We start from the raw sequence: 19,520 nt of genomic DNA, 5'->3' as shown, positions 1-19,520 counted from the left end.
TTTGCAGAATAAATGTGAAAAAATATTTATTTTTATTGATACACTCATATATATAGAGAGAGAGAGAGATGGATATAAATACATAGAAAACTATATAAACCAGAAGTGCACAATCTCAAAAGCTCATATCCTTGTCAACATGGACATTTCGGGGGGAGGGGGCGACTTCATATAGGCAGGGGGTGAAAAAGGTAAATTTCAAACTCAACTTGCACTATGACGCCTACGTTCACTGCATATGTTTCAAGATCAACATCTAAATCGGATGATCATAATTTAGATGACCTATGAAAATATGAATGCATATCATAGCACAATGTAGGACAAAAAAACACGACATGCACAAACACTGCTGGATTGTCTTGCTCATTTACATTGAAGCTTATTTCAGTATTTTATTTTTTTTTTCTCCATAAGACAGCACTTTGATAATGCAGTTCCCACATCAACTACGATGAAGGAAAATCTTTTTGGTATAAGGGAAGGAAGTGAGTAATAAAGTGCTGTAATATACATGAAGTCTTCACAAATTAGTTGAATGTAACTAAGGTTGCTTCATTGTTGACATGGTAACTGTGCTAAAATGGCTACGACAGGGTTATGAAAAAGTGTCCTAAATGGTGGGGATGAAAAAAAACAAAACAAAACAAAAAAACAGATCCAGATCCAGTGTTCATTCAGAGTGTCAGCGATTTTTGGTCATTCAGTTTTCTTCATGTAAAGTGCATTTACATTACGAGCATGGAATGAAACAAGACCCATTGGCATCAAAGCAATTAAAAGAAAGAAAAAAAAAAAAAAGAGTTGTGCTGAACTAAATAAAAAAACAAAACAAAAAAAAAAGTCCCACTGTGAATAACTCAACTTGCTTTGGTTGAGTCTTGTTTACTGAGCAGAGCCTCCAGTAGGCGGAGCTTCGCCTTGAGGTTCTTGTACTGGCAGTACTCCTCCGCCATTGGTCCACGGTCCTCCTTCTGACAGACCCTGTTAGCGAGACACGCAGGTGAGACGATGCAAAAACGGCAAAAACCTTTTCTTTTCTTTTCTTCTTTTGTTTTTCGAAGTTTCGAAACAAACTGCAGCAGCTTCCACGACTGGTTGATGGTCCCTATGTTGCCTTACTCAGATAGCTTTGTACAGTGTGTGTATTGTATTCAACAACTAACTGTATTTACTTTGGAGGACTAACATGTACAGTGCAAAAGGATGTGTACAGTTCAGAACAAACGTCTGTCTCTGTCTCCTTCTTGAGCTCTCTCTGCTGGGTTAACGTTAAATGGGTGTACATTACACTGTTGTACCATTGCGATGGTTTTTCTTCTTTTTGTGGATGTCTTTTGTTTTGTCACAAGGCAAAAAAAAAAAAGCAACCAAATGTTCCAAGTTTATTAAAAGACTAAATAAAACGGAAATGCCAAGAAATCTGGAGGGCTTGTGTGTTTTTAGTGTGTGTTGCTGCTACCTGCCGGTCTGTGCGTAGAAACGGTCTTCGAACTCTTGGAGGGTTTGGTGAAGTCGTCGCTTCTCTAGTCGAACCATCCGGAGGTGATCTAGTAATTCTTGCCTGCATGAAGGAAGACATTTTGTGCACGAGCGTCAACGAGCATATTCTGTCATTTAACAAGCCAAAAAGATGCATAAATCGTGTCAACCATGAAACTTTTAGAGGTATCTCAGGTTTATTTAGTCAGCAGTTCAAAAAAGCAATGATGTTAAAAGGTTAAACTGGTGTACTGACGAGGTGTATGGAGATAAAACGCTGGCTGCATCTTTTGTATAAAATGAATCCTAAAAACACAAATGTTTGCAGCAAATACTTGTAAATAATATGAATATTTATCTAAGAGGCAAATATTCTTATACTTTATTTTTCCAGACTTACTTGGGTGAGGGAAATACTTGAATCAAATTTCATATTAGACTGTGGGTCCCAAATACACACGTATCCAAAGTGTTAAATATGCTCTTTAATTTAATTTTCGCCTAACCTGGAAATGTGACAACTAACCTAAAGCAAACCTTATGAAAGCCTCTGGTTTGTTGTACACATGCGCGCGCACACACGCCGGTATGCAGAGAAGCTGTACCTGGATGCTTCATGTAGTGTTGCCATAGTGATGATCTGTGCATGGAAAGTCTTCCCCTCATCCAGCGGAGACACCACCGGTGTTCCAGACATTTCCACAGACGATGTAAACTGGGGCTCCTCTGATGACATGCACCTAGCCGTTTTTAACCAAAGTGGCTGCTCTCTGGAGCTTTGCTGCTTAAAGTTCTCTTCATCGGAACCCTCCTCTTCCTCCTGGAGAAAAACAAACAAAAAAGACAAAAACAAAACACTACTTTACTGTAAAGAAGATGCCAATTCTTTAATCTGTTAAAACCAGCAGCTGCTGCATCATTATTCAACAATTTGTCAACATCTAGCTATGTGCATACAGGATGCAGTTTATGTAGCTCTTATAATGACCACTAGAGGGCACAGAGACACTACAGTACTACTGGCAGCTGTATTTGTGGCTTCATGGTCGGAGAGAATTTCCTGAATGTCTTAGTGAGAACTTAAGATCCGAGTGATGTTCTTTAAATAAAAACATATTTTGCTCGCACTGCAACTCACAATCGTTGTAATGGTTGCCGTGGAAGCGGAAGAAAGCAGCTGCTTGAGCAGACGGTACCGATCATAGAACGGTTTCATCAGAGTCCGTTGCTGCCGGGTGATCTGAAGTGGCACAAAGAGCATTGCTTTGTCACAAATGAATTAAAATTCTACACAAATTAAAATGCAAAGAAGAAACTTTTTGAAAAAAAAGTTTAGTCGTACTGGGCGTCCATGCAGACCCTCAAAGTACAGCAAACACTTCTGCATGCAGGTCTTCTCCATACTCAACTGGAAATTGGACATGTCCTGCGCAAAGAGGACAAAGTATAACAAGCTTGCATTTATTTTAGCATCTTGTTTGACTTGAACTTTAAACTTAATGTAAAATAACTGTGTTAGTGATAATAACGTTTCTACAGCACCGACCTTGATGCTGTCCGGCAAACCCAGCTCACTCCTCCTTTCCCTCAGTCGGTTGGTTATCAGGTTCACCGTTTCCTCCACGTTTTGCGTGGCGTTGCTGTTATTGTTGATGGGCTGAAGCTCAGTTCCTGTCGGCCCCGCCTCCCGCTGCTCTGCGTTGGTCCTGCAGGTTTCACCTGAGGGACTGAAACCTCCAAGTCCCTTCACTCCTGACTCTACAGACTGTGTCAGCTTTATTTCTGAAGAAGAAACAAGAAAAAAGGTCAGATTTTTAAAGTAAAAATATGTGTGTATTTTAAGCATTTGAACTAAAATATTTTAAAATACCACTTCGGACACTAGAAATCATAGTTTTCCATAAAATTTGTGATTTTTCTATAGACTTCCAGATAGGTTGATATCTTCATACAGTTGTTATATAAATAGCTGTTATATCTAGCTGAAAATATCGGCATTAGCATTAGCAGTAAAGTAACCAATGTCACTTCCAGGCGACTTTCTGCATAAATAACAACCACGTCTCCCCCAAAGGAGCAGCTTTAAAGTAAAAAAAATATTCCTCTCACTCTGGTCATCTGTAAGTGTGCACATTTGTGGTTTAACCCTTTCATGCATAGTGGTCACTACAGTGGACAGCTATCTAAAAGCCATTTTCTTGTGCTTCCTGTGGATTTTTATGTTATAAATGCACACAGACCACTGAAGTGGACACTAATGCATCATAAAATATACCATCAACTACTGGCCATCAGCTGCAAATGCAAGAAATTATTTTTGTTAAATACAATATGGCCAACAGACAAAAAAGCATGAGAACAGACCTGGTCCCTCCTTCTACTGTAGACGACTCTTGCAAGTAAAAAAAATATTGTGACATCAGATAACCCCTAAGGAACAATACTACTGATGTATTTTTCAAATAACAACTTTGTATTTGGACAAAATTACAATTGATCACATAAAAATAAAAAATAAAATAAAAATTATTTTTACAAAAAAAAATTTCCTACCTTTTTTTATGCCTTAAGAAAATTTTTTTTAAAAATGGAAAAAAAATTCTGACACAAAGGATCATAATTCATGCATGAAAGGGTTAATAACTGACCTTTCAGCTGCTTGCGGCTCCTGATGAGCTCCTTCATCAGTTTGGCCACTTCTGGATGAGAGGTCTTGTCATTATGTGCTGGCTGAAAGCATTAAAAAATATGTGATCATAAACAGCAGAGCCATTTTTGTTTTGTTTTGCTAACTTGCTTTGTAAAAGATACTAGTTTTCCAGTTTACCAGCAGAGGGAGTCATTTGTTCGCTTTAAAGGGTTTCGACACATTTTATTTTCAAAGTTCAACCTTCTTCCAGACTCAAATATATAAATCTTCTGTTTTTAAAACATTTTAGGTTCAAGATATGGAATTGAACTGCTTCAACATCAATTGGGTCTAGGTTAAACAAATCATGAAACAAAATATCAGGGTTTTATACGTGGTAAAAAGGGCCATGCCACTGCTTTTTGGCATATGGACAAAAATAAAGCCACTTCATTTCACATTCAGTAACTGGACTGTCCTACACTAATTGTAATTTTTTTAAAGAACAGAAGAAAGGTTGATGTGTTGATGTGACAAGCCAAAGACAAAAAGTCTTAATATAAATCAACATAATCAACTTCATCTAAGAAAAACAATAAAGGCTCTTCATAGATAAAGATTTGGCACCATGTCAAATTGTTGGGAAAACAGTTCTCTATGAACTGCATTTATAATTCTTAATTCTGTCCAGCTGGTTTGAGTCCATGCTTACCTTGTAGTGCCTCTCTTGTTCAAAATGCTCCTCAAATCGCCTGATCTTCTTCCTGAGCGTGTGAATGTGTCTGTTGAGCGCCGAGACGGACACAGAACCGTCTTCTTGCTCTGCAGGGACGCTGCAGCGAGCCCTGGAGAGGCAAAGTCTTTTAATAATCCATGCTGTTTGCGTTACACACACACACACCCCCACAAAAAAAAACACCAACAAAACAATGGGAAATCTGCCCGAGCTGTCTCTTTCGTCTCACATGCGTATGTGCTGCGAGCAGGGCGGCGACGGAGCCGTGTCGGGGTCGAGGTTGTAGCGCAGGCTGTGGCTGAGGCTTGGGCAGCGCGGCGAGGGAACGGGGCAGTCGCCGGGGGTAAAACGAGATAAGAGCGGGCTGGAGTAAGGGAGCGGTGGGCTCGGCAAGCTGCCTTCTCTCACAAGTCCTTCGGTACTGGAGGCGGTGGAGCGAGTGGAGACGGACTCTGACAGAGACGGAGGTAAGTGGTGTGCTAGAAGACAGGGAGCAAAGACAGCATATCATCTGAGACTTATAATAGGAAAAAAAAAAATTGTCTGGTGGGTTGAAGAACTGGTTCCGGAAAGGGAATAGAGCAATTAACTAAGAAATAAATAAAACACAGCAGCAGACACAATTGTATTCACTATTAAAATTTCTTCTGTCTTCAGCAAATATGTGGAAGGCATCACTCTCATTTCAAGTAGGTCTATTAAAGTTGGATTTAATAAAATACATTCATCTTTGCAGTAAAGATGAATATTAATGTGACTGGATTAATCATCACGATTGGATGATACCCACTTTCTTTAAGGTCTGATTTAGATTTATTCAGATTTTTTTCCTAATAATTAAAACACATGAGGAACAGACACTGTAGGAAAAAGATAGTAGCTTAAAATCCAACATAAAATGAAAACATTGGATAATTATTCTGATTTATGTATCAAAGCATGTGTTGATGACCTCAGTTTTTTTTTTAAGAGAATAAAAGCATATGCATTCTGATGCGCTCATAGTCCAAAAACAAAGTTTTGATGCGTTTACTGCATATGAAAAAATCTGATTTTTCCCTATTTGACTTCCTGATCACAGATTAGACCAGATCAGGGTAAATTGTACATTCCGATCTCTGTCTGATTGACATATGACTCTAGAAAAACCGTTAAAACTGGAAGCACAGTTTTAGCCAATAAAGTATTTAAAAAGTGTTTTTATTCTCTACGGAATTCACATTAATCTCACTGTGACAGTACATTTGTCCCTGAAAGTCCAAACAATTCATTTGCAATCTTCCACTGCATCAGTACCACTTCACTGGTTCCGTCTTACTTTCTTGTGATGAGTCAACTGTGTGCCGATGCTGAGACGGAGACAGAGGCAGAGTTTGGTTCAAATGATGACCTTCGGAGGGAAAAGGCTGCTGCCGTGCAGGCGTGTCATCCTGAGCCGGGGGTTCTAATGAGTCTGACGAGGGTCTAGCGTCCAGGGCTTGGAGCTTGAGGGAAGGAGTCTGAAAACAGAAGCAGAACATGTTCTCAGGGCCGCGGACAGGAAAATGACTGACGAGGTCGGGGAAGAAGCGCAGCTGGCGGTCTTTAGCTCTTCACGTGTGCTTCAGGAATTTTCTGGAAATCCTGGAAACCAAATCCTCTCCTTTGGTCGGAAACAGACTTTCAAAATTAGGTGAACTGATCGATGAGAGGGGGAGAGGAGAAAGCAGCTCCGTGTACGTGATCTTTGTAAAAGAAATCCAATAAAAGACTTTTCCCCTGCCGCTTCACAAAAGTTCCACAGCTGTAGTCAAAGTGGTCTCCCCACCATGCGAGCGGGTCAGATTCCCGAATTGCACCCGCATCCAGACAAGCACTCCCTGCCTCCCCTCGTCCACGTGTCTGTGTCTCTGCGAGCGCCTTTTGAGAATTTCTTAAATCCTTCCGACCGGCATTCCCGACACCTCTGCGGACGAGCAGCCTCCACATGGATTATTCATAGTGCACGGATGAAGGGGCGGCGGCTGCGGGGATATCGCTCATGTTGCTGCGTGTCGTGTGGGTGCGTGCACAGGGGAGGAGAGAGCTACTGTATGTGACGAGCCGTTTCCACAGCAACGTAGTCTGGCTGGGTTAAGAAGTCGATGTGATGGCGATGCGGGGAGTCAGAATAACTGTTCGCCAGGATGGGTTGGTGTGTGTCTGTGTGGTTTGTTCTGACTCTGTTTCGCAGGTTGAAGGGGAAAAAAAAAACCTGTGCGGTCAAGTGTTATCGTAAAACAAAGTCGTGTTGGACCACATATTTGATCTGATATCAGCAGCAGCGGCAGCAGCTATAGGCTGAGTTTCCTTTCACTCATCCTCCTCAGCGGTTCATTCATAAAAAAAATAAATAAATAAAAAAATAAATAAAACCAGGCTTGTGCGTCAGCCAGAGGAGGTGGACGGATGTGAGGGGAGGGCAGCAAGTGAGGCTATTATTACAGAAGATAAACACCTACGGGCGGCCATGCACAAACATCCAGACACATGCAGGGGATTTACAGAAAATAACTCAAGGTATCACCTGTCCTTCTTTTACAATTCATGGCACAAAAATAAAAAGGACTGTGAGGAAGGAGAACTTACGTCATAGCAGCTGTCTGTGCCTCTGCAGTCACTATGTGTGTCAGAGGGACCACAGCATCCTCCTCCTTTGCTCTTCTGAAGGAAGAGAAACTCCATCAGTAACAAAGTCATACGCATGTACAGAGCTGAAAAAAAATAGCTTCTTACAGATTTATTAGATTTCAAAAAGGACCAAATGGGTGAAATAACATGACCGAATTAGCTAAAAATCAGCTTAAAGGACGACAATGTTTTGAACCCTGATCTGAAACACAAAATGTATGCCAAAAAAAAAAAACAGCCTCCAAACCTGACCCACTTACAGCAGACCTGTCTGGAGGAATGGGCCAAAATTCCAGCAAACTGTTGTCGACTACAGGAATGTATGGAAGCGCTCTACTTTAAAGAAAGTTAAACAACTACCTAAAAATCTGTCTGCCATTATTTTTGGATTTAACAAACAAAGGTCATTTCAGTCATCCTAACTGGCCTAAAACAGGAAACAACCGGTTTTAACAGCATTATGTATTTATGATCAAGGGAATCATTACAACAAAAAAACCTTCAAGAAAAACACATATTTCTTGAATTGAAATGTTTTTTTTTTTCTTAAAAAAAAACCACTTTATTTTCCGCTGGATGTTCAAGCGAAACAATGCAAATCTAAAACTATAAACCAATTTCCATAAACCGATTTTCTGTAGAAAAGCCAGTTTACCTTGTACTGGGACACCATCCCTTCATCTTCTGTCTTGCACTGTATACAGCACAGTAGGCTAAAAAACAATAACAAGGAAGCACAATGAACTGAAGCTGAAAAACCAAATCAAATTGGACTGAGAGCCAGTGCAAAAAAAAAAAAAAAAAGCCGGCTTCACAAATTGTGCGCCAGCTCTCGTTCTACCTCTGGCTACAGTCCATGTAACTTTAATAGCAAGCAATGCATGGATCTGCTCATGAACATGGCTGAAAACAGATGTGTTTAGATCTGCAGTCAGGATGTTAAATTATGGACTGTTTATGGCTCAAAGGAGTCAGGCATAACTGAGACAGTCGGTTCCTATGGCATGATGGTACTAAGGTCCGGCTTACCAAAGAGTTTTGTGGAGACAGACAGAGACAAAAACTCAGCGACCAGCCGCGCTAAGTCCATCTAACGCAGTTAGTCGGCCTGTTCCACGTGAGGCCCTGCAGCGAGTCAGTGTTAGTTGGACTGGAATCATGTCAAAGCCATGTCTATGAGCAGCGCTGTGCTCTGATAACCTACTTCTGAACTGACTGCAGGGCTCAGCCAAAACCTGGTTGAGCCCCGGTCATATTTTTCTTCCTGAGAGGAAGAAAAATATCCATCTAAATACATCTGATACACTTTCACTGCTAAAAAAAAAAAAGAAAAAGCAACTCACTAACAAGTGATTCAATCACCATATGTTAAATACTTAAACCTAACTGTTTTGATAATACAAATTATTATAATACGAGAACAAATTACTGAAGGAAATCAGGACATGAGGGAAGACTAGCGCTCACACTTTTTTTTTTTTTTTTTAATAATCATGGTGGCGTTTTATCTCACCTGTCTGGGAGCGGACTCTTTATTTGCATTTTGTTTTGTGATTCGCTCGACACGCAGAGATCCGAATGAGGCCAATTCTGTCCTATGCTGCTGCTGGCAACCTGAAACAAACAAACAAACAAAAAAAAACAGTTTGATCCGTTTTTATTTAGTCTTGGACGTGAAAGTTAATTTTCAAATAAAGTTTCATTTAGTTCTTCCAGAATGTATATTGGTGAAGTTTTTCTAAAATAATAATTTAAAAAAATTCTAGGAGTAATATTTAAGAGTGAAAGAATATGTATTGCTGAATGAGTTTAGACAGAGAATAGTAGAAAGAACATATGCACACCAAGGAAGAGCAAGCAAATCTGTCTTCTTCCTCCTGTTTCAGCTTTGATCCGGTGTTGGGTTGTGGTGTCTGTAAGAAAATCCTGGTGAGATGAGGTGAATGGGTTATTAGTAGGGAAAACTTATTTCAGCTAAATCATCATGTGACCACTGGGTTAAAATGCAGTGTCTTAAAAAAGAAAATTCACCGTCGCATGGTAGGCGCCGTTTCAGAAGGTTTCCCCAGCGCTCTCTGAGGCTGCGCGGTTTGCGGCTGACGCTCTGGCAGCAGGTCAGCGTGATCGGAGAGAGCGCTGCCTGCTTCCGTTGTGATCCTGCCTTCCTGCAGAACCTCCCGGTTTGCAGTCTGAATGTCAATGTTGACGTCAGAGCGGTTTCCACAAGCTGGCAACAGTGTGTCACAACTTGAAACGACACAAATATGAGAAGAAACGAACAGGAAGAGAAAGACAAAAGAAAATCAGTCTGTTAACAGATCGGTAACAAGGGGTTACTGTGTCTACTCCCACAGAAAGATGCAAGATCTAACAAGAATCAGATAAGTACCAAAAAAGTCAGCAATATACAGGAGTATCACTGAAAACATACACAAATAAAACATTTTATGCATAATAAATTTCCACAGTAATTGCAAAAGATTATAATATTGTTGTTTGGAGACATTTTTCAAGTAATATATTTATAATAACAGCATTTTAGGATAACTTCACACTGGTACTGTGAGATACTTTAAATATCCAAAATAAAAACAATAACAATCAAAAACGATAAGTAAAACAGAAACGCAAACCACACACAACCGAAGCCATGAATAAAATGGACTACGAGGTCTCCGAACACAAAATTGTCCTTTAAAGAATATTGATAATCAGAATAGCTCATTTTAATTTATCATTGCTTACTGCAATGATAAGCATCCTACACATTTCAAGTTTTTATTTAATCTGGTCTGACACAACAGAATTTATTCAAAATTATGGTTGTAATTATGGGAGCAGAACCAGAAATGGCATGCTCACAAGAGAATGTAAACATACAATAGTAAGCATGTATTAAAGTTTAACGTTGACCTTAAAAAACAGAAAACAATTTTTGATCTTAATCTACGGGATAAAAAGTCACTTAAAGCTCTGCATCGCAGCACTAAATGAAATACAGAATCAATTCTGGTCCTCTTCTACCCACTTTAAGCAACTCAAATCACACCTAAAACACAGTGGTGAAAATGAATTAACAAATAGCCAAGGGTGTTGATAACACTTACAGTGATAAATGTTCACTAAATCATCATAGATATTAGTCAGTTATTATCAAACAGCAGATTTCTTTGCAGACAAATACCAGCAGCGTGCTCAGAATAGTTTTATCCATTTGTTCACTCACTTGCGGTGAACCGTTGATCCACAGTGGCCGTCGGTGACGCTGAAGCAGATCAAAGACGAGAACATTTCTCACAACAAGTAAGACAACAAGCAAGCAAGCATCCTGCTGCTCTGGAGAAAAGACGAGGATGAAAAGAAAGGAGCGCAGAGACGTCAAAGGCTTAATGGTCGCAAAGAAAGAAAAAAAAAAAATGCTCCGGAGGCAAAAACTACTGACCCGGTCGCTTCAGTTACTTCCCTGCACACACACTCTCGCCTGTGACGATAAAGGGGCCAGAGTTCAAAACTGCTCAATCATATTTAGGGTTGGCAGAACCGGTACAGCACAGCGACACGGACAGAAGTAGGTCAGAAAGGCCAACAGAGGACAGCACACACATCTGAGCATATTTACCACTGAGGAGAAACTCCTTCATCATCAAAGACCGAACCCACAAGGAATTAAGCTCATCTCACAAAATATGCTTGTCTTGGCATTTGATACATTTCTGGAATTGACCTCGATAAGGACCATTGTGGGAATAAGTGAAATGAACAACGTCAACAAACCACTTAGTAAATACAGAACGTAAGTGAAAAGCATAATTAATATAGAGGAGAATCTGTGAATGAAAATTATGTAAATTTTGTAGATTCTAACTGCATAAGAATCAGAATAACCCTCGGCGCACCTTTGACCCAAACTGAGCTATTTTTCTTATTTTAGCTTTTGATTTGCAATATACTGTATGTTTCAGTTCCAAGGCTAATTTCATAAAATCTGATCAGGAATTGTTTCAAATTATTATTATTATTTTTTAAATACACCACCCTCTTTATTGCAATGGGTATAGAAAATGAGATTTTCATAAATCCAAACATTATTTGCCCTTGGCTTTGGTCTCATTGACCCCAATATATATAATATACTGTAACCCTCACATATTATTATGCTGTCCAACCAGAATTGTGTTAGCCAAAAAAATATTTTTAGCTAACACATGTAATTTTGACAATCCAGAAGAAAATAATCACAGAGCTCCAAATTATTTGATTTAAAAAAAAAAAAGAGAAAAAATAAGAAATGTAGGTGTATGATCTTGATTCTGGACAGCTTCTTTTTTTTTACATGGAAAATAAAAATGTGGAAAACAGAGATGTTTCCTTCCTAGTATTTACTCCAGCTATCCAATTTAACGTCCCTCAGTGAGCCGAGGAAACCAGCCAAACATTTGGAATGAAGCAGCATCTCTCTCCTGCAGAGCAGATGAGCGTAGGAAGCTGTTGATAAAAAATGATTGATATTTGCCCTATGATGACTCAAAAACAAAGGCAAAACATAAAACTGGCCTTCTTTCACACTCTGCTTCTGCTGCATCTGGTCAGTCTTTGTTAGCAGACATGTCTGATTACACAGCTTAGACTGAAATACATGTAGGTGGAATATCCCTTTGTGTACAGAGTGGGAACCAAACCTGGAGAAATATTGCACTTTAAAATCTATACGTTATTTGAGTGAACATATTTTGCTTGTTCTGCTTTATAGGTAAAAGGAAAAACAAACAAAAATGAGCATGAGGTGTGAAGAAACAACAAACAGCTGTCTGCTGATCGGCTGGAATGCACAGACCTGCAATATCGCCATTCTTTGTGCGTCAGATGGGGAAAATGACACTTTCAGGGCGTAATCAGCTGCATGTCTCAAACAACAGACTGGATGACTCATCTGTTCAGAGGCTACGTTTGAATCAAATTTCCAGCTAGTTTGGTATCAAACATCGAAACTATTACATTTCTCACTTGAAATTGCCCTTTCACTTTGAACAGTCAACAAGACGGTTTCATTTTACTACCATTGCAAAAGGTTTAGCAGAGGACACATATGCTTAAATGTCAGTTATGAAAACGCATCTGAATGCCTGACACACAAATGTAACACTGCATACAGATGTTAAATATCACTTCATGTCTCTAATACAACCTTATAACCTTCAAGAAGAAAGTACGATCGTTAGACTAAAAATGGTTGTTAGATTTTTATTTTTTTTTCTTATTCCTATCAGGAGACGAGGTGTATTAATATAATTGTGGGTGTGGAAACAATAGTTAATAATATTGTGTTCCTACTAACTACAATAAATCAGTCCACTCTAAGATTGATGAAAACCGAGTTGCTTAAAGCTTGTTATGCAAGTGATTTTCCTTAAATGTTATTTGTCTTACTAAAACTTTAGGAACATTTAGGTGATTTTCAATGTAGGGTAGTTCTTTCTTATTTAATTAAATTATCTATGTTTTAAATTAATTAAAGAAACGCTACTTTCTTTAATTCATTTTGGACCAAGTCACAGCAAGAATCAATCCATCCATCCATAGAGATGAAGAGTACCTTTTGAGTTGTAATTGCATCTGCAGAGTTAGTTCAGAAGCAAAGCTCCCAGAAATTGAAGTGATCTCTTCCTCCAACCTCTCCATGCAGCTGTTCTCGTACTCAGAGCTCTGGGGTTGGACCTGCCAAAACAGGTAACACTAACATTAATAAACTTGTGGCAATGCTCAAAATGTTGCTTACAGGAACAGGTGGATTCGTTTCCCACAAATACAGTATACTGTCCATTTCTGCACAATGTAATAAAAACTTTTCTCTCTTTCTTTCTTTCCTTTATTTATCCAGGAGATCCAGAAATCGAATCGGCAACACATTACTCAAAAGTAAAACAAATTAAGCCACATACACAAGTTTTAAGAAAATTACAAAACAGTTTAGAAGCAATGACATTGTTCAATAGAAACATGTTGCTCGTTTTTGAGAAGCGCTCAAAATAATTCCAATGAAATCAGATCTGACGTGTTGAGTTCAGACTGGAGCTCATTCCATGTTAAAGGAGCAATAACACTGAATGTTTTTCCTTCGAACATGTGGAACATGCAAAAGAAAAATGTAGTTGGAGGGTAAAGAATGGGCAGTAGTAGATTGTTGTAAAAGAGAATTTAAGCAAGCTGGAGCAAAGCCAAGTAGAGTTTCATAAATCAGTATCATCAAGTGATTGTAACTCTTAAAGGAGGCCATTCAGCTTGTGCATACAACTCATAATGATGTGCCTGTTACAAACCTTAAAGCACAATGATAGACAGTATTCTAGGTTGAAGCATTCATATGTAAAACATCTCTATAAACCAGAAGTGGTAAGAAGGTCACTGATACCAACTTACAAAGGAGCTACTTATTGAGGCGATGCTGTTTCTCCTTTAATGTTGACCGACACTATAATTGTAATGATTACGCATACTTTTATGACCCCTGAAAGATGAAAGGAATAAAAATGTTTGTGTTTATGTTTAGCAGACAGGCTACATTAGGCAGCATGTTGACATATTGCTGTCAAAGACCTGTCAAGCACCACAATTACAGCGAGTCCGACAAGCTTCAGTGCAGGCCTGTCACTTCACTGTGAAGCACAACGTATCAAGATGCAATATGGGAAGAAGGCAAGCTGGTACACGAGGAGGACCGACACAATGCACAAATGGTCATAATGTTATGCCTTATCTTGCACAACCTTGGTTCTCCAACTGTGCCAAGGAGCGTTAGTCGTAGTTGGGTTGTTTTTAGTAGTACAGGACTCAAAATAGAACATTTAACCATGACATAAAGCTTATGAACTAAAAAAAAAAGTGAAAAAAGATGAGTTCTTAAACTCATTCATCTGGAACTTGTTCATCAGAAGCACAGTTGTGAAAGTTCAGAGATCTCCCAGTACAAACTGTAGTGGATGACAATGAACCAACAGGACAAGTTCTAGTGGTTAAGTACAAAATACTCTTTTAACACTGAAGTCAGTATTTGGATTTAGGAATGACATCAGTCCCTGCTCAAATATCAGAAAGCAGTGGGATTTAGTAACTAAATCAGTGTTTAAGCTAAAAACTTTGTATTTCTATACAGTTTTGAATTTCATCTGCATAGTGACAACTTCAAGGTCAGGGTTGGTGGGGAAACCTCAGACTTTCCCACTTGAGATTCTGACTTCACAGGACATTTCTTTGCTTTAGTTCAAAAATCAAATTTAGAAAGTTTCACTCCTAAGTCAAGGATAAATAAAAGGCTACATTGTTCCCTTAAATCAATTACGAACCACTGGCACGTTTAATTTTTTTTTCTAAGTCGTGCTAAAATAACGCCTTTAAAGTTCTGTCAAGATAATAAGTGTTCGAGCTCAACATAAGTTGAGCTCAAAATGATCCACACCTCAAAATGTGAAAGAGCAGAGAGAGCAGGAGGAGGAGGTGAGGAAGAAGTAGCGGATGGGGTCATCAAGATCTCTTCTTTGACCGGAAGGAGATCTGCTTGATGTCTGAGAAGGTGGAGCAGCAGGGCATTAGACACACTCTGCTCCTCCATGACGCTGGGCCCTACTGGAACACTGTATGAGGAAGGGAAAGAGAAACAACAGCACAACGTCACTGTCAACGCTATAACATTCAAAATGGCTATTTAAGTTACAAACATAGTGGTAAAGATTGCCATCTAGTGGCCAGAGGCACAGACAGCACTGTACTGAGAGGAACAGATTAAGCACCATATGACGCATACAACAGAAAGCACATTTCATCACTAGGGTTGCAAGTAACGTTTATTTTAACTATCAATTATTCTGATAATTAATGAACTGAATAAAAAAAAACGGTATTAATTGATTAATAATATGATGGCACAAGGTGGCTAATTGGAGATTTTTTAATTTTTTTGTACATAATAGTAACTGGGTGAAGCTAAAACTTGAGGATTTCTGGGTACAACATGTAGACAAAATGTTTTTTTTAAATATATATATATATATATATATATATATATATATATATATATATATATATATTTCTTTTTTTTCATTTTGGCTTACTTACTGCTCTGAGGTTTTTTCTACAATCAGCCTTTTTCTGAGTCTGAATACTCGAATTAACAATTAATCAGTTACTTAATTAGTTGACGATTATTGCGATAATCGAATCATTACGATTAATTTGATCATTTCAGCCCTATTCATCAACTCATATCAAATTGGCCTACCAGCTAAGATTTATTTCCAACATGTTATTCTGTTGATCAAATATAACCTATTAATTTAAAATCAGTTTAATTCCATTATGCAAAAAAAAACAAAAAAAAAACTAAAGGGTGGTAGGAGTAAAAATGCAGAAAACCTAAGCAGGAACAGATGTGTTTGTATGGCAGACAAATCATTTTGAAGTCTATCACTTGTTACATCACAGAGACATATGAGAGGAAGTGGCTGTCTATGAAGACATTTGGGAGGCAAATATGGAGGAGTTATGGGGCGCAGACTGTCACTGAAGCTGCCACCAAGCACATATGTTCCAATGTTGGCATACAATGCCTGCCTTCCCTGATTAGACTATTGAAATCTTAAACTAGACCAGAGAAAATAAATTTTCTCAGTGAAACACACTGCCATAATCCTTTTTTTTATTATTATTGAAATGAATTGAATAAATGAAACACTATATTTATCTCCCAAAGCCGTTCACATTTTTGTAGAAAGCAAAAATAAACTGCATAATTCACAACCTTCAAACCCACCCGTTTTTTCCAGACTTCTTTTTTTCCAGTTACCCAAACTCCAACTATTCTCGCCTGTGGCTACGATGAACATTTTCCTCTCAGACCCTGGCCTTTATGCGATGACTAACAGGCGCAAAACAACTAACACAACAGAGACCAAAGAATGACGAATCGGCCTAAAATATAATGACTCCTTTCTACTGTCACTAAAGCACAGCAGTCACTAGTTGTATGAGGCTCCGTAGAGACTTAGCTTGTTTACAGTGCAGTAAACAGGAAGGGAGAAGCAACAAGCAAACTCTTGAAGACCTTGTTCATATCTGTAAGTCGTTTTCTGCTCTGCCATGCTCTGCATTACAAGCCACAGATCACACCCATTTCCTACGAGGGGTTGAACTCAACTTCACACAACAAACACTCAACAGCAAAGCGTTTGAACTATGCCACATACATAGAAGGCTGCTTTCATGAGGAACAGACTGTTTTTTTCTGCACTGCAATCTACCAGAATTACAAACATATGTGCAACAGACACATCCACCACAGATGGATGTGTCTGTGCTGGTCTGGTTATATGTATTTATAACATATAGCAAAGTAACAGGTCTAGATGCTGAAACAATGTACTTTGAACTTGAAATATTAATAAACAAAAAGAAACCTGACATAAATTACACCATTTGGTCGAAACTTAACTCATGCTGAATTCATGTCTCCTATCGCAATTTTAGGGAAAAGGAAGCAACTTACTGAAATACACAAGGTCCAAAGATGGTAGCTAGATTTTCCATAGGCATGTGGTTGGACTGACTCTGAGAGGCCACTCTCGACAGGAAGTGGGAGAGGTAAGAGAGAATATTGAGGCTGAAATCAGGCAGGAGGCAAAGATTTTCTCTCAGTCTTTGGTTCAGCTCTGGCTGATGTGTACACTCTAAAAATATGCAGAAACATTGAAGATTGATTAGTTTCCCTGGTAAAGATGAGTATAAAGTTTTAATTTAACTAAGTTTTATTTAAGTGGAATATTTGCAAACCAAAAAAAAATAAAAAATACAAAAACCAAACCTTTAATCAAACAAATATATTTTTAACAAAATAACACATTTTCTAAACATTATTTAATAATAATAAATAGTTTTCCCTTAGCAACTCCCATAGCAACCAGGGCCTATAACATTTGACCAGCTTAGAACGCACAGAGAAACAGACCTCTGACCATTCCTCCTTCCAAAATCACTGCAGCTAATTCACAAAACTGGATCCTATTTTTTTTTTCAGACCAAAGCACCTAGATCTAGGCATGTTTATACAAGTATCACATTTCTTGTAGCCATTTCCTCATATTTAAACATCGGAAAACACATCTGAATACTTGAATGACGTGGTTTTTTGATCCAAAGAATAGCTATTTGGCATAGAAAGTCATATTTACAGCTCAGTGCAACAGGAAGTTATTGATGACTTCCTGATCAACTCAAATACCTGAAATATAAATGATTTACATCTGAAGCATAAGAAACACATGCTCTTACACACATAAATAGTGAAAATGTAATAAAATGTATAAAAGTCATTTGTCATTTTCTAAAGTACCTTTTAGGTTGAGAACCATCTGTTTGCGATGCGGTTCAGGAACTAAAGGAGTGGGCAATTCCCGCAGGAAGAGCTTGAGTAGAGAAGCTACTGTAGTGATGTCCCTCAATTGGTCCAGTTCCACTCTCTCTCCCTGGTCCAACTGTTCCCTCAGCTGCCTCACACGCACTATGGACCCACACAAACGAAACAGACCCCTGTGGTGCAGTCCTAAAATAGGGAAAACATATTCATTCACAACACATACGGATGATGCTTGAGTTAAATGTAATTTTTAAAAAATTGGGTGAATAAAGCAATTTAGTTAAGAGACTTAGAAGGGCTTTACGTACCAAACTTTTCCAAGAACTCTACCATGTCTCTAAAGACAAGAGGTATCCCTCTGACCATCTGTCCATTGTCATTTAGTTTTTCCAAAGCAACACCGAATACACACCCTGGTGGTTCTCCAGGAACTGGAACATGTGCAGGAACTGTGAGTTCTGGGCAGACTTTAGAGTTGGGTCTTATTATTTTCACTGAAGATATGTTGTTCTGCAGCGAGAAGAGAAATTAACAGAGGGAGATCTCATTTATTACATTAACGTTAACAAACACCAGAAGTAACTTAAAAACATAGTTTTGGTTAAATATGTTATCATTTTACACCCACCTTGGTTTTAGTATAAATATCTGAATATACTTACAAGAATTCATGTAAACGTAAAACCTTTTCCGGACTCAAATTAGCCTCCACGTCTATTTTTTTCAACAGTTTATAATTGGTAAGAAAACTAAAGTTCACAAAAATTCAATTTACTGTGGATTTCTTTCAAGTAGACCAGGATGGATGGACGGAAACCTTGTAGGTTATAACACCTTGGACCAGAGACAGAAGTTAAAATATTGTAATTACCTTTTCTACTTCCCTACCATACCTATGTAATGTAGAGTATTACAAGTAATATTTTTCAAAGGTTTGTTGTTTGTTTATCATTTAGAATTCATTTAGGTAAAATGCCGTTTTACATTTTTTTTTTATAACTTATTGAATAAAAGTGAAGAATGACAAAGTAATTTGATAGTAATTTTATTAGTATGTAGATTTCTTTTTTCTTTTTTCCTTTCATTACTGACCCTTAAAGATAACGTAACCTGAAACTTCCTTAAAAGTAACGTCGGTCTCCAGAACTAGATATTTGAAACAAGTCCAATCCTGGAGTGCCTGGCAACATGACAGACGTTGCAAGGAAAACTGTACAAAATTAAGTCTCACTTGCTACATAATGGCGTAGGAAAGCCTTTAGTAGTAGAATAACACACTGAATATGTGAACTTACACAGGAGGATAATGAAGCGCTTGCGCCCATTTTTCAGCTCAGCGGACGGGAACTGCTCTCCGCCTTTGAGTTGTAGACGGATTTTCATCTTGTCCAAATGAATGCTCCGCTTACAGAAACTTTCGAAGACTCGTGACTAATCGTTGCCATGGTCTTCACATCCCGGCGGCTGGATAATCGCAAATATATACACACATATATATATATATATATATCTATAAAGTTATTTTAAGGAAGCCTTTTTTGGCTCAGTATCCTCCTGCTAACTTCACTGGCAAATTGTTTACGTTACTAGTCACGTGACACACGGTCGCTATGGGAATTGCT

The 19,520-nt window shown here is 38.4% G+C and overlaps 1 protein-coding gene across 3 annotated transcripts; it reads right to left on the bottom strand.

Annotated features, from left to right (window-relative positions):
- Positions 1-9: 9 nt before the first annotated feature.
- Positions 10-19,479, bottom strand: LOC116713247 (protein FAM13A-like). Of its 3 annotated transcripts, XM_032553350.1 has the most exons (22): positions 19,194-19,467; positions 18,207-18,408; positions 17,875-18,084; positions 17,032-17,212; positions 14,950-15,124; positions 13,090-13,211; positions 10,723-10,761; positions 9,528-9,743; positions 9,341-9,422; positions 9,010-9,110; positions 8,152-8,209; positions 7,455-7,529; positions 6,166-6,346; positions 5,077-5,326; positions 4,824-4,956; positions 4,131-4,212; positions 3,029-3,264; positions 2,825-2,908; positions 2,621-2,722; positions 2,088-2,302; positions 1,463-1,564; positions 10-984 (listed from the first exon to the last, which is right to left on the bottom strand). In XM_032553350.1, exons 1-22 carry the CDS (start codon positions 19,221-19,223, stop codon positions 861-863), a joined length of 3,000 nt encoding a protein of 999 aa, XP_032409241.1. In that variant the 5' UTR covers positions 19,224-19,467; the 3' UTR covers positions 10-860. The 3 variants fall into 3 exon arrangements, 2 of the variants coding, with proteins under 2 accessions (XP_032409241.1, XP_032409242.1); XM_032553351.1 differs by lacking the exon at positions 10,723-10,761 and having other exon boundaries at positions 19,194-19,466; XR_004337834.1 differs by lacking the exons at positions 10-984; positions 1,463-1,564 and having other exon boundaries at positions 2,147-2,302; positions 2,892-2,908; positions 19,194-19,479.
- Between the last annotated feature and the right edge of the window lie 41 nt (positions 19,480-19,520).

Source organism: Xiphophorus hellerii, chromosome 22 (assembly GCF_003331165.1).
Source record: "Xiphophorus hellerii strain 12219 chromosome 22, Xiphophorus_hellerii-4.1, whole genome shotgun sequence".
Taxonomy (NCBI): domain Eukaryota; kingdom Metazoa; phylum Chordata; class Actinopteri; order Cyprinodontiformes; family Poeciliidae; genus Xiphophorus; species Xiphophorus hellerii.
Note: the sequence above shows the minus strand (reverse complement) of the source record. Positions and strands in the feature narration are given on the sequence as shown.

What these genes read in the sequence shown, in the direction of transcription:
- LOC116713247 (XM_032553350.1), bottom strand. Translation starts at nt 19,223, where the DNA reads ATGGGCGCAAGCGCTTCATTATCCTCCTGT. An exon ending in AGAGTTCTTGGAAAAGTTTG is followed by an intron (nt 18,085 to 18,206) that starts GTACGTAAAGCC and finishes TCCCTATTTTAG; the next exon opens with GACTGCACCACAGGGGTCTG. An exon ending in CGGCAACCATTACAACGATT is followed by an intron (nt 2,303 to 2,620) that starts GTGAGTTGCAGT and finishes GTTTTTCTCCAG; the next exon opens with GAGGAAGAGGAGGGTTCCGA.